Genomic DNA, 13,015 nt, shown 5'->3' with positions numbered 1-13,015 from the left:
AAACAAACCCTGACAGGTAGAGTTTTTATAACAGAAGGGACCCTAGTGGTCCCTTCTGTCATAAATGCTTCTCTCTGCATGCACAGCTCAGAGTACAATTACAGCACAACTCTGTGCCTTGACGAGGCAATGCACACGCGCTGGAGTGACATCAATGCAGCCCGGCCATTGAAGTGGCCAAACAGTGAACATAGAAGCTAGACCGGGTGAAGATGGAAGCCCCTAGGACCTGATCAATGGCCCTCAATGCAGCCTGATCAGTGCCCATCAATGTTGCCTAACCATTGCCCATCAATGCAGCCTCACCAGTGCCCATCATTGCAGCCTCATCAGTGCCCATCAATGCAGCCTCACCAGTGCCCATCAATGTAGCCTAAACAGTGCCCATCAATTAAGCCACATCAGTGCCCATCAATGCAGCCACACCAGTGCCCATCAATGCAGCCTCACCAGTGCCCATCAATACAGCCTCACCAGTGCCCATCAATGCAGCCTCACCATTGCCCATTCAATGCTGCCTCATCAGTGCCCATCAATACAGCCTATCAGTGGCCATTAATGCAGCCTCACCAGTGCCCATCAATGCAGTCTCCCCAGTCCACAGGTAGGGCTTTTATCACAGAAGAGACCCTAGTGCTCCCGTCTGTCATAAATGCTTCTCTCTATATGCACATCTTAGAGTACATTTACAGCACAACTCTGTGCCTTGATGAGGCAACTCCCATGCACATGCGCAGGAGTGACATCCTTGCGGCCCGGCCATTGAAGTGGCCAAACAGAGGGAACATGGAAGGAAGACCAGATGAATATGGAAGCACCCAGGACCTGATTAATGGCCATTAATGCAGCCTAATCAGTGCCCATCAATGCAGCCTAGCCATTGCCCATCAGCGCAGCCTCACCAGTGCCCATCAATGGAGCCTCACCAATGCCCACCAATGCAGCCTGATCAGTGCACATCAATGCAGCCTCATCAGCGCCCATCAATGCAGCCTCACCAGGGCCCATCAATGCAGCCTGATCAGTGCCCATCAATGCAGCCTCATCAGTGCCCATTAATGCAACCTCATCAGTGCTTATCAATGCAGCCTCATCAGTGTAGCCTCATCAGTGCATATATTAACAAAAGTATTGGGACCCCTGACTTTACGGGGAACCCAGTCTTAGTCCGTAGGATTCAATATTGAGTTGGCTCACCCTTTGCAGTTAAAACAGCTTCAACTCTTTTGGGAAGGCTGTCCACAAGGTTTAGAAGTGTGTCTATGGGAATGTTTGACCGTTCTTCAAGAACCGCATTTGTGAGGTCAGGAATTGATGTTGGACGAGAAGGCCTGACTCACAGTCTCCACTCTAATTCATCCCAAAGGTGTTCTGTCGGGTTGTGGTAAGGACTCTCTGCAGGCCAGTCAAGTTCCTCCAGCCCAAACGCACTCATCCATGTCTTTATGGATCTTGCTTTGCACACTGGTCTAAATCGTTTGGTGGAGGGGGGGACTATAGTGTGGGGTTGCTTTTCAGGGGTTTGGCTTGGCCCTTTAGTTCCAGTGAAGGGAACTCTGAAGGTGTCAGCATACTAAGATATTTTGGACAATTTCACGCTCCCAGCTTTGTGGATACAGTTTGGGGATGGCCCCTTCCTGTACCAACAAGCCAGGTCCATAAAGACATGCATGAGCGAGTTTGGGGTGGAGGAACTTGACCCACTCTTTCCTAAACAGAAGAAAACACTGTTTGCTGGAGTTAGGCTTTAAGGAGACCCTGTCTGTTCTCTAAAGTTATGAAAATGGCAGCTTCCTGAAGAGGTAATATGCCTCTGACCCCACGGTCCCTCTGCTCCAGTGCTGCAGCCGCCTCTGGCTTTTAAACAATCCAAGGAGCCGCCACCATTTTAAATTCCTTTAAGACATGACAGGATACTCAAATGCAATGACATAAATATTCCAACTCCCAATATGCGCTCACTGAACATCCCCTATACCTTCCGTTCTATTTCTAGGATATTTTACTATTTCCACCTTTCGTCCTAAATGTATCTGATTGTACCATCATACTGTAATGACTGTGAAGTTAATGTAAATGGCTGCTTTAAGAAAACTGCTTTTATTACAAGGTAAGACTCACCTACCTAATCATTAACAGGAGCTCTCTGTAGAGAAGCAGAGGACCATCGCCATCATGGAAGCCAGCCAGGATCCTCGCCAGTCTTCAACCAGTTGTAGTGAGCATCCTAGACAAGGTCTCCAAAGCAGTCTGCAGCAGATTGAAAGCAAGATGCAAGTGTTACTGGAGGAGAAGCTTCAGGCTGAAACTAGGTGGGGAATCTGTACTGTGCTTCAAGACCTGTGACACGTGGTTCAGCACACCCGAGTACTAGCCATAGCCAGGCACACTGATACTCACATTCAATTACAAAAATGATGAAGCAGATCAAGCACCTGTGTCAACTGACTTGTTTAGTATAAACAGGTTTTGCATTCTCATACAAGTCTGTAGGGGTGCAAAACCTATTGAAGCAGGTTATATGCAGGTCAGAAGGTGGTCAACTGCAGGTCCAATGCAGCTTTTAGGGCTTGATTACACTAGCTACAAGGACTACAGCTCTTCTGAAAAGCAATCTGAACTTGCCTTTCACAGAAGCCTTTCACAGGTGGTAGGGAGGCGGCTGCAGTGCAGTTGCAGAGTGGTCCTTGAACAAGTCTGTAGTGCCTGCTGAACACAACAGGATGTATAATTCATGCCATAGCCAGGGCATATGTGTACACCTCTGGCACCTGACTTTGAATCTAAAGGGGAGCAGGTCGGCTCAACGGCATTGATTACCGCCCCCAACTGCTAGTGTAAACGAACCCTAATGAGTTCTAAACGATCTCTGAAGCATCTCAAACTGATGCTTTCAACACAACCACCAACTTTCCACCACCAACAGTTGGTAAAAGGTTTTCTTTTGGTGGTATTTGATCACCTGTGCGATTTTTTGATCATGCGCTATAAACAAAAAAAGAGCGTAAATTTTGCAAAAATAACAATATTTTTCACATTTTTTTATATGAAATTCCCCAAAAAAATGTAAAAATCTAAATTTTTAACATTTTCGGCCAATTTGTTTTATGCTACATATGTTTGGTAAAAAAAAAAATCGCAAAAAGCGTATTTTGATTGGTTTGTGCAAAAGTTATCGCGTTTACTAACAAAGGGAAAGATTTTTGTCATTTTTGTTGTTTTTTTTTTTTAACGTGTAATGGCGGCGATCTGCGATTTTTGTTTGCGGTACTGCGACATTGCGGCGGACAGATCGGACCCTTGACTGACATTTTTGACACTTTTGGGGTTACCAGTGACATTTCTACAGTAATCAGTGCTATACATATGCACTGTTACTGTAAAAATACACTGGTAGTGAAGGGGTTAACTTTATTTGAGAGGGAGGGGCTGTGTGTGTCCCTAGGGGCATGATTCTTACTGTGATTGGCTGTGGCTTGAGCTGTAGGAACACTGATCAACGGTCCTACATTGTAGAACCGTGTGATCAGTGTTTCTACACCAGGGAGAATGACAGGTGGCTTGTTTACATAAGCCGCCTGACTTTCTCCCTCTCCCCCGAAGATCGCAGAGTGACCGGCGGACATCGAGTCCGCCGGTCACACGCGCGGGGGGGGGTCAGTGACGTCACTACCTCGCTCTGCCTGTGAGGGGCTGACTGCCGCAGTAAATATACTGTGAGCAGTCGGCAAGCGGTTAATGAAGTATTTTTCTGATGGAGGTTGAATATCCGATTATGGCCCCTAGATGGAGCTGACGATCATAGGAAATAAACATATTGGATACAATATAGCAATTATTTGTGACAGCTGTTATAAATAGACCTTGAATGTGTGTAATCCTGTATAAATCCAGAGATCTCTAATACAGGTGCATCTCATAAAATCAGAATATCATCAAAAAGGTAAATTATTTCAGTAATTCAATACAAAAAGTGAAACTCATATATTTTATATAGATGCATTATACACAGAGTGATATATTTCAAGCAATTATTTCTTTTAATTTTGAAGATCATGGCTTACAGCTAGTAAAAACCCAAAATTCAGTATCTCATAAAATTAGAATATTTCATAAGACCAATAAAAATTATTTTTAATACAGAAATGTTGGCTTACTGAAAAGTATGTCCATGTACAGTATAGTATGCACTCAATACTTGGTCGAGACTCCTATTGCATGAATTACTGCATCAATGTGGTCATAGGTGTGCGCAGCCTATTGCATTAGGGTGTGCACCCCAAAGCCCAAACACATGTGTGTGTGCATGTGTATATATACTGACAGTGTCGGGCAGAGATTGGTATCAGTAGGGCAGTGGATGGTGACTATAGTTTTTTTCATTCATTTTTTTAAATTATTTTTATTTTTATTTATTTTTATTATTTTTTTATAATATTTTTAGGGTCTAAACAGGGGGAATCTGCGCCACATAGGATGATTAGGGTGTGCCCAGGCACACCTGGCACATTCTGTGCGCACGCCTATGAATGTGGTGTGGCATGAAGGGGATCAGCCTGTGGCACTGCTGAGGTGTTATGGAAGCCCAGGTTGCTTTGATAGTGGCCTTCAGATCATTATTGGGTCTGGTGTATCTTCCTCTAGACAATACCCCACAGATTCTCTATGGGGTTTTGGTCAGGTGAGTTTTCTGGCCAATCAAGCACAGTGATACCATGATCATTAAACCAGGTATTGGTACTTTTGGCAGTGTGGGTAGGTGCCAAGTCCTGCTGGAAAATGAAATCAGCATCTCCATAAAGTTGGTCAGCAGAGGGAAGCATTAAGTACTCTAGAATTTCCTGGTAGAGGGCTGCGCTGACTTGGACTTGATTAAACACAGTGGACCAACACCAGAACATGCCATGGCTCCCCAAATCATCACGGACTGTGGAAAATTTTGTATTTCATTTGGAAATCAAGGCTCCAGAGTCTGAAGGAAGAGTGGAGAGGCACAGAATCCAAGTTGCATGAGGTCCAGTGTGAAATTCCCACAGTCAGTGATGATTTGGGGAGCCATGTTATCTGCTGGTGTTGGTCCACTGTGTTTTATCAAGTCCAAAGTCAGCGCAGCCCTCTACCAGGAAATTCTAGAGCACGTCAGCTTTATGGAGATGCTGATTTCATTTTCCAGCAGGACTTGGCTCCAGGGGCGGACTGATAACCTATGGGGCCCCCGGGCAATATGAGATCATGGGGCCCCCCTGTGTCCATGTCCATGAGTACACATGTTGCAGCAGGAGTTAAACCCCCTGTTGCTTTTGGTGGGTTATCGTGACCCATTCAAGTGAATGAGGCCCACTCAGCAAACACCCTGCAACCATGTGCAATGCACATAGTTTCAGCATGCTAGTGTGTGATTCAAGGAGTTGAAGCAGGTGATGAGGAGGCAATACAACGCCTTCTCATTGCCTACTTTAACCCTTTTTTTTTTTTGCTGTACTGCACAAGGTTGCACAGCCTTTGCAATGCAGCCCCATTCACTTGAATGAGTTATGCTTGGCAGGTGCTACACCTGCCAAGCGTTACAGGACATATAATTCCTGATGCGGATGCAACATGTGTACACCCCTGGCCCTTGCAGTTAAAGGGGGTGTGGTGGGGGTGAGTAAATACAGGGCTCAATTCTGAGGTTTTCCTGCCCCCAAACTGCAAATTTAAACAGGCCCTTGCTGTCCTGAACAACCTATCCCAGTTGGTGTTTAGGGGACCCCTTGAAAGAGGACAGAGAGGGACCCCTGAGATAAAGACAGAGAGGGGCCCCAGGGATGAGAGCAGAGAGGGTCCTGGAATGAGAACAGAGAGAGGGTCCTAATATGAGAGCAGAGAGGGGGTCCAGGGATGAGAGCAGAGAGGGGGTCCTGAGATGAGAGCAGAGAGGGGGTCCTGAGATGAGAGCAGAGAGGGGGTCCTGAGATGAGAGCAGAGAGGGGGTCCTGAGATGAGAACAGAGAGGGGGTCCTGAGATGAGAACAGAGAGGGGGTCCTGAGATGAGAGCAGAGAGGGGACACTGGAATGAGAGCTGAGAGAGACCCCTGCGATGAGAGCAGAGAGGGGGTCCAGGGATGAGAGCAGAGAGGGGTTCCTGAGATGAGAGCAGAGAGGGGGTCCTGAGATGAGAGCAGAGAGGGGGTCCTGAGATGAGAGCAGAGAGGGGACACTGGAATGAGAGCTGAGAGAGACCCCTGGGATGAGAGCAGAGAGGGGCCTTGGGATGAGAGCTGAGAGAGACCCCTGGGATGAGAGCAGAGAGGGGGTCCTGGGATGAGAGCAGAGAGAGACCCCCTGGGATGAGAGCAGAGAGAGACCCCTGGGATGAGAGCAGAGAGGGGGTCCTGGGATGAGAGCAGAGAGGGGGGTGCAGGGATGAGAGCAGAGAGGGGGGTCCTGGGATGAGAGCAGAGAGGGGGTCCTGGGATGAGAGCAGAGAGGGGGCCATGGGATGAGAGCAGAGAGGGGGTCCTGGGATGAGAGCAGAGAGAGAGCCCTGGGATGAGAGCAGAGAGGGGGTCCTGAGATGAGAGCAGAGAGGGGGTCCTGAGATGAGAGCAGAGAGGGGGTCCTGAGATGAGAACAGAGAGGGGGTCCTGAGATGAGAGCAGAGAGGGGACACTGGAATGAGAGCTGAGAGAGACCCCTGGGATGAGAGCAGAGAGGGGGCCTTGGGATGAGAGCTGAGAGAGACCCCTGGGATGAGAGCAGAGAGGGGGTCCTGGGATGAGAGCATCGAGGGGGCCCTGGGATGAGAGCTGAGAGAGACCCCTGGGATGAGAGCAGAGAGGGGGTCCTGGGATGAGAGCAGAGAGGGGGTCCTGGGATGAGAGCAGAGAGGGGGGGTCCTGGGATGAGAGCAGAGAGGGGGGTCCTGGGATGAGAGCAGAGAGGGGGCCATGGGATGAGAGCAGAGAGGGGGTCCTGGGATGAGAGCAGAGAGGGGGGTCCTGGGATGAGAGCAGAGAGGGGGGTCCTGGGATGAGAGCAGAGAGGGGGTCCTGGGATGAGAGCAGAGAGGGGGTCCTGGGATGAGAGCTGAGAGAGACCCCTGGGATGAGAGCAGAGAGGGGGTCCTGGGATGAGAGCAGAGAGGGGGTCCTGGGATGAGAGCAGAGAGGGGGCCATGGGATGAGAGCAGAGAGGGGGTCCTGGGATGAGAGCAGAGAGGAGGCCATGGGATGAGAGCAGAGAGGGGGCCCTGGGATGAGAGCAGAGAGGGGGTCCTGGGATGAGAGCAGAGAGGGGGTCCTGGGATGAGAGCAGAGAGGGGGTCCTGGGATGAGAGCAGAGAGGGGGTCCTGGGATGAGAGCAGAGAGGGGGTCCTGGGATGAGAGCAGAGAGGGGGCCATGGAATGAGAGCAGAGAGGGGGCCCTGGGATGAGGAGAGAGGGGGCCCTGGGATGAGGAGAGAGGGGGTCCTGGGATGAGGAAAGAGGGGGTCCTGGGATGACAGCAGAGAGGGGTCCTGGGATGAGGAGAGTGGGGGTCCTGGGATGAGGAGGGGTCCTGGGATGAGGAGAGAGGGGGTCCTGGGATGAGGAGAGAGGGGGTCCTGGGATGAGGAGAGAGGGGTCCTGGGATGAGGAGATAGGGGTCCTGGGATGAGGAGATACGGGTCCTGGGATGAGGAGAGAGGGGGCCCTGGGATGAGGAGAGAGGGGGCCCTGGGATGAGGAGAGAGGGGGTCCTGGGATGAGGAGAGAGGGGTCATGGGATGAGGAGAGAGGGGTCCTGGGATGAGGAGAGAGGGGTCCTGGGATGAGGATAGAGGGGGTCCTGGGATGAGGAGAGAGGGGGTCCTGGGATGAGGAGAGAGGGGTCCTGGGATGAGGAGATAGGGGTCCTGGGATGAGGAGATACGGGTCCTGGGATGAGGAGAGAGGGGGTCCTGGGATGAGGAGATAGGGGGTCCTGGGATGAGGAGAGAGGGGTCCTGGGATGAGGAGAGAGGGGTCCTGGGATGAGGAGAGAGGGGGTCCTGGGATGAGGAGAGAGGGGTCCTGGGATGAGGAGAGAGGGGGTCCTGGGATGAGGAGAGGGGGGGTCCTGGGATGAGGAGAGGGGGGGTCCTGGGATGAGGAGAGAGGGGTCCTGGGATGAGGAGATAGGGGGTCCTGGGATGAGGAGAGAGGGGGTCCTGGGATGAGGAGAGAGGGGGTCCTGGGATGAGGAGAGAGGGGGTCCTGGGATGAGGAGATAGGGGGTCCTGGGATGAGGAGAGAGGGGTCCTGGGATGAGGAGAGAGGGGTCCTGGGATGAGGAGCGAGGGGGTCCTGGGATGAGGAGAGGGGGGGTCCTGGGATGAGGAGAGAGGGGGTCCTGGGATGACAGCAGAGAGGGGTCCTGGGATGAGGAGAGTGGGGGTCCTGGGATGAGGAGAGTGGGGGTCCTGGGATGAGGAGAGAGGGGTCCTGGGATGAGGATAGAGGGGGTCCTGGGATGAGGAGAGAGGGGGTCCTGGGATGAGGAGAGAGGGGTCCTGGGATGAGGAGATAGGGGTCCTGGGATGAGGAGATACGGGTCCTGGGATGAGGAGAGAGGGGGTCCTGGGATGAGGAGATAGGGGGTCCTGGGATGAGGAGAGAGGGGTCCTGGGATGAGGAGAGAGGGGTCCTGGGATGAGGAGAGAGGGGGTCCTGGGATGAGGAGAGAGGGGTCCTGGGATGAGGAGAGAGGGGGTCCTGGGATGAGGAGAGGGGGGGTCCTGGGATGAGGAGAGAGGGGTCCTGGGATGAGGAGATAGGGGGTCCTGGGATGAGGAGAGAGGGGTCCTGGGATGAGGAGAGAGGGGGTCCTGGGATGAGGAGAGGGGGGGTCCTGGGATGAGGAGAGAGGGGTCCTGGGATGAGGAGATAGGGGGTCCTGGGATGAGGAGAGAGGGGTCCTGGGATGAGGAGAGAGGGGGTCCTGGGATGAGGAGAGAGGGGTCCTGGGATGAGGAGAGAGGGGGTCCTGGGATGAGGAGAGAGGGGTCCTGGGATGAGGAGAGAGGGGTCCTGGGATGAGGAGATAGGGGGTCCTGGGATGAGGAGAGAGGGGTCCTGGGATGAGGAGAGAGGGGGTCCTGGGATGAGGAGAGAGGGGTCCTGGGATGAGGAGAGAGGGGGTCCTGGGATGAGGAGAGAGGGGTCCTGGGATGAGGAGAGAGGGGTTCCTGGGATGAGGAGAGAGGGGTCCTGGGATGAGGAGATAGGGGTCCTGGGATGAGGAGAGAGGGGTCCTGGGATGAGGAGAGAGGGGGTCCTGGGATGAGGAGAGTGGGGGTCCTGGGATGAGGAGAGAGGGGGTCCTGGGATGAGGAGAGAGGGGTCCTGGGATGAGGAGAGAGGGGGTCCTGGGATGAGGAGAGAGGGGTCCTGGGATGAGGAGAGTGGGGGTCCTGGGATGAGGAGAGAGGGGGTCCTGGGATGAGGAGAGAGGGGGTCCTGGGATGAGGAGAGAGGGGTCCTGGGATGAGGAGAGGGGGGGTCCTGGGATGAGGAGAGAGGGGGTCCTGGGATGAGGAGAGTGGGGGTCCTGGGATGAGGAGAGAGGGGGTCCTGGGATGAGGAGAGTGGGGGTCCTGGGATGAGGAGAGAGGGGGTCCTGGGATGAGGAGAGAGGGGGTCCTGGGATGAGGAGAGAGGGGTCCTGGGATGAGGAGAGGGGGGGTCCTGGGATGAGGAGAGGGGGGGTCCTGGGATGAGGAGAGAGGGGGTCCTGGGATGAGGAGAGGGGGGGTCCTGGGATGAGGAGAGGGGGGGTCCTGGGATGAGGAGAGAGGGGTCCTGGGATGAGGAGAGAGGGGTCCTGGGATGAGGAGAGAGGGGTCCTGGGATGAGGAGAGGGGGGGTCCTGGGATGAGGAGAGGGGGGGTCCTGGGATGAGGAGAGGGGGGGTCCTGGGATGAGGAGAGAGGGGTCCTGGGATGAGGAGAGGGGGGGTCCTGGGATGAGGAGAGGGGGGGTCCTGGGATGAGGAGAGGGGGGGTCCTGGGATGAGGAGAGAGGGGCCCTGGGATGAGGAGAGAGGGGGTCCTGGGATGAGGAGATGGGGGTCCTGGGATGAGGAGAGAGGGGGTCCTGGGATGAGTGGCAATCTGCACCTCTTTGATTTGGGGAGAAGGGGCGGTAAGAGAACATGTGCTGGGGGGTGCATTTGGAGGGGAGAGGTCAGAGTTGAAATCCCCTCACACCACCTCCTCACCTTCTAGCACAAGTCATCCCCCCTCCAAAAGCATCCCCCTAGCATATGCCCCCGCCCCCATCACTTCTCCATATGTGCATCCTTGTTATCTGTCCCCCTTCCGTATCCATAAACTATGTACAGTACATACCTCAGATAATCAGTGCAGCTCTTGAAGTTAATGTCCCTCCTCCCCGGCTACTCCTCCTCCTCCTGTCTGTGTACTTCAGAGCCGTGGAGGAGGATCCTTGGTGAGCTCTGTGTGTACTGTGCAGGCATCAGTTGGGGGAGAGATGTAAGTGTCAGCTGCTGCAGAGGGACGATCGCTGCGTGAGGGAGCCCAGGCACCCTGAAAGAGATGCAGGGAAGGTGTCCTGAGTGCCCACGCTAGTGTGTCTCTGTCAGGCCAGTTACCGGAGCTCAGTGCTGGAACTTGTTCTGGCACTGGGCTCCGGGATCATCACAGATGCTTTGGAAGGTAGGTGCCAGGAGCCTTTCATGGGGCCCCCTACTAGCCCCGGGCCCTCGGGCAGTGCCCGAGTGCCCTAATGGTCAGTCCGCCCCTGCTTGGCTCCTGCCCACACTACCAAAAATACCAATACCTGATTTAATGATCATGGTTTCACTGTGCTAAACAGGTGTATGGAGAAGATGCTATGTACCAACCTACAATCTCTTTGCGTGATGAGAATCAAATCTCATAGGAAGTCCTTATATTCAAAGATTTACATTTTCCTGTAAAATATATCTTGATCCTCTGTTCTACTCCCAGGATGAAGGAAAATGAAGAGCGATTTCGAATTCTGGAAGAAGAACGGGCGTTCTACGTCTCTGAGTCTCAGGCCCTGCAGAGCTCTCTAGCTGAACTTACTGCGGAAAAGGAGCAAACAGAGAAAGAGCTTAAGGTAAAAACTCTGCTGGGACAAGCTGAATGAGACGCCACTGGGACTGTTCTGCCCAGCAGGGCTTCCTCTGCTAATATGCAGATTGTATATTTATAATACAATGCATATATCACTAAATGAATGGGATTTAAAGTGGTTGTAAAGCGAAACTTTATTTTTTACCTTAATGCATTCCTTGCATTAAGGGGGCAAGTCAGAGTCCCACTGTCTGTGTCAATGGACGCAACAGCTAGGCTCATGTGCGAGCACGCACAAGTGACCCATGGGAAGCGAGACGGGGGACCAGAAAAGAGGAGGTTCATAGCACAGAGCAGGTAAGTATAGACATGTTTGTTATTTAAAAAAAAAAATTACCTTTTCAATCACTTTAAAGTGTCATTAAACACAGACAGAATTCTCATGACATGACCAATCAGGGCTGGCCAGACACAGACTCACACTGTAGAGGGCATACATCAGCAGAGTATTAGAAGTCCTCCCAAGGATCTCTCCCTGCAGATGCCAAAGAACAGGGAAATGTCACGTAATTTAAACTTTCTTGCGGCTATAATGTATTGTAGGCTCCCGGCTATACAGATAAGAAAATAAAAAAAAATGGCAAGGGGGTCCCCCCAAAAATTCATACCAGACCCTTATCCAAGCATGCAGCCTGGCAGGTCGGGAAAGGGGGGGGGTGAGTGAGCGCCCACCCCGGACCATACCAGGCCACATGCCCTCAACTTGGGGGGGTGGGTGCTTTGGGGCAGGGGGTTCTCGGGGTCCGCGGGTGGGGGGCTTATCAGAATCTGGAAGCCCCCTATAACAAGGGGGCCCCCAGATCCCAGCCCCCCCCATGTGAATGGCTATTGGGTACATTATACCCCTACCCATTCACCAAAAAAATGTCCCTCAATGTAGATCCGTCATCAATCACGATGCCCCCAGACCCGAAAAATAGAAAAAAATTACAAAATGCTTCCGCCTCTTAAGAGGCTACCCGCCGTATGCCCGATCTTCAGCTTTGACAGCTCTTATATAGGCAATGGTCGGGGCCAGCTGGTTACTTCATCCGGTAGCACCGCCCCTTCTGATGTCACATGACGTCAGAAGGGGGCAGTGCCGCTGGATGATGTAGGCAGGTGGTCCCACCCCTTGCCTACAAAATAACTGTCAAAGCTGAAGATCGTCCATCCGGCGGGAAGCCTCTTAATTTTTTTCTAATTTTTGGGTCCAGTGGGCATTGTGATTGACAATAGGTTTACATTGAGGGACAGTATTTTTTTCTTTTTAATAAAGTACTTAGTCAAAACTGTGTTCTGTGGTTTTTACTTTTTTACACTTTTTTGGCGAATGGGTACGGGTCCTCGATATGTACCCGATACCCATTCACATGGAGGGGGGTGGGGATCTGGGCCCCCCACCCACAGACCCCCACAACCACAGCCTAGGATTATCGGAAAGTGGCTCTTGTCCCCATCAACATGTAATGTGCCCCCCAAAGCACTCTTCCCATGTTGAGGGCAAACGGTCTGGTATGGATCAGGAGGGGGGAGGGGAGCTCGCTCGTGCTGCATGCTCGGATAAGGGTCTGGTATGGATTTTGGGGGGGGACCCCATGCTATTGTTTTTTTTTTTAAAATGGGCATGGATTTCCCCTTAAAATCTATACTAGACCCAAAGAGCCTGGTATAGATTTTTTTTTTTTAATTCTGTCATAGGTTTCCCCTAACCATTTAAATACAGGGCACTTTCACCCCCTTCCGGCCTGGGGCTGGGTGGGCTGTACTGTGGCTGTTGGGAGTAGAAAAGGTTCCGATGTCAGTGGAAAAAAAAAGTAATGCCCTATCGTTTGTTCCAGTGGGAGTACTTGTACACCATCATTGGTGCCATTGGGAGGAATTGTGCACCATTGTTGGTGTCATTGGAAGGAAT

At 52.3% G+C, this 13,015-nt stretch overlaps 1 protein-coding gene across 1 annotated transcript in view; it reads left to right on the top strand.

Moving 5' to 3' along the window:
- Nucleotides 1–13,015, top strand: part of PLEKHD1 (pleckstrin homology and coiled-coil domain containing D1) — a 70,512-nt gene that overhangs the window by 39,602 nt on the left and 17,895 nt on the right. The window contains exons 9-10 of the mRNA XM_082242948.1: nt 2,140–2,312; nt 10,972–11,104. Of these exons, the coding sequence (XP_082099074.1) occupies nt 2,140–2,312; nt 10,972–11,104 (306 nt within the window). The remainder of the gene's footprint in view (nt 1–2,139; nt 2,313–10,971; nt 11,105–13,015) is intronic.

This window comes from Pelophylax lessonae, assembly GCF_965119305.1.
Source record: "Pelophylax lessonae genome assembly, chromosome: 13".
Classification (NCBI taxonomy): Eukaryota; Metazoa; Chordata; class Amphibia; order Anura; family Ranidae; genus Pelophylax; species Pelophylax lessonae.
This window is presented reverse-complemented; position numbering and strand designations above follow the sequence as displayed.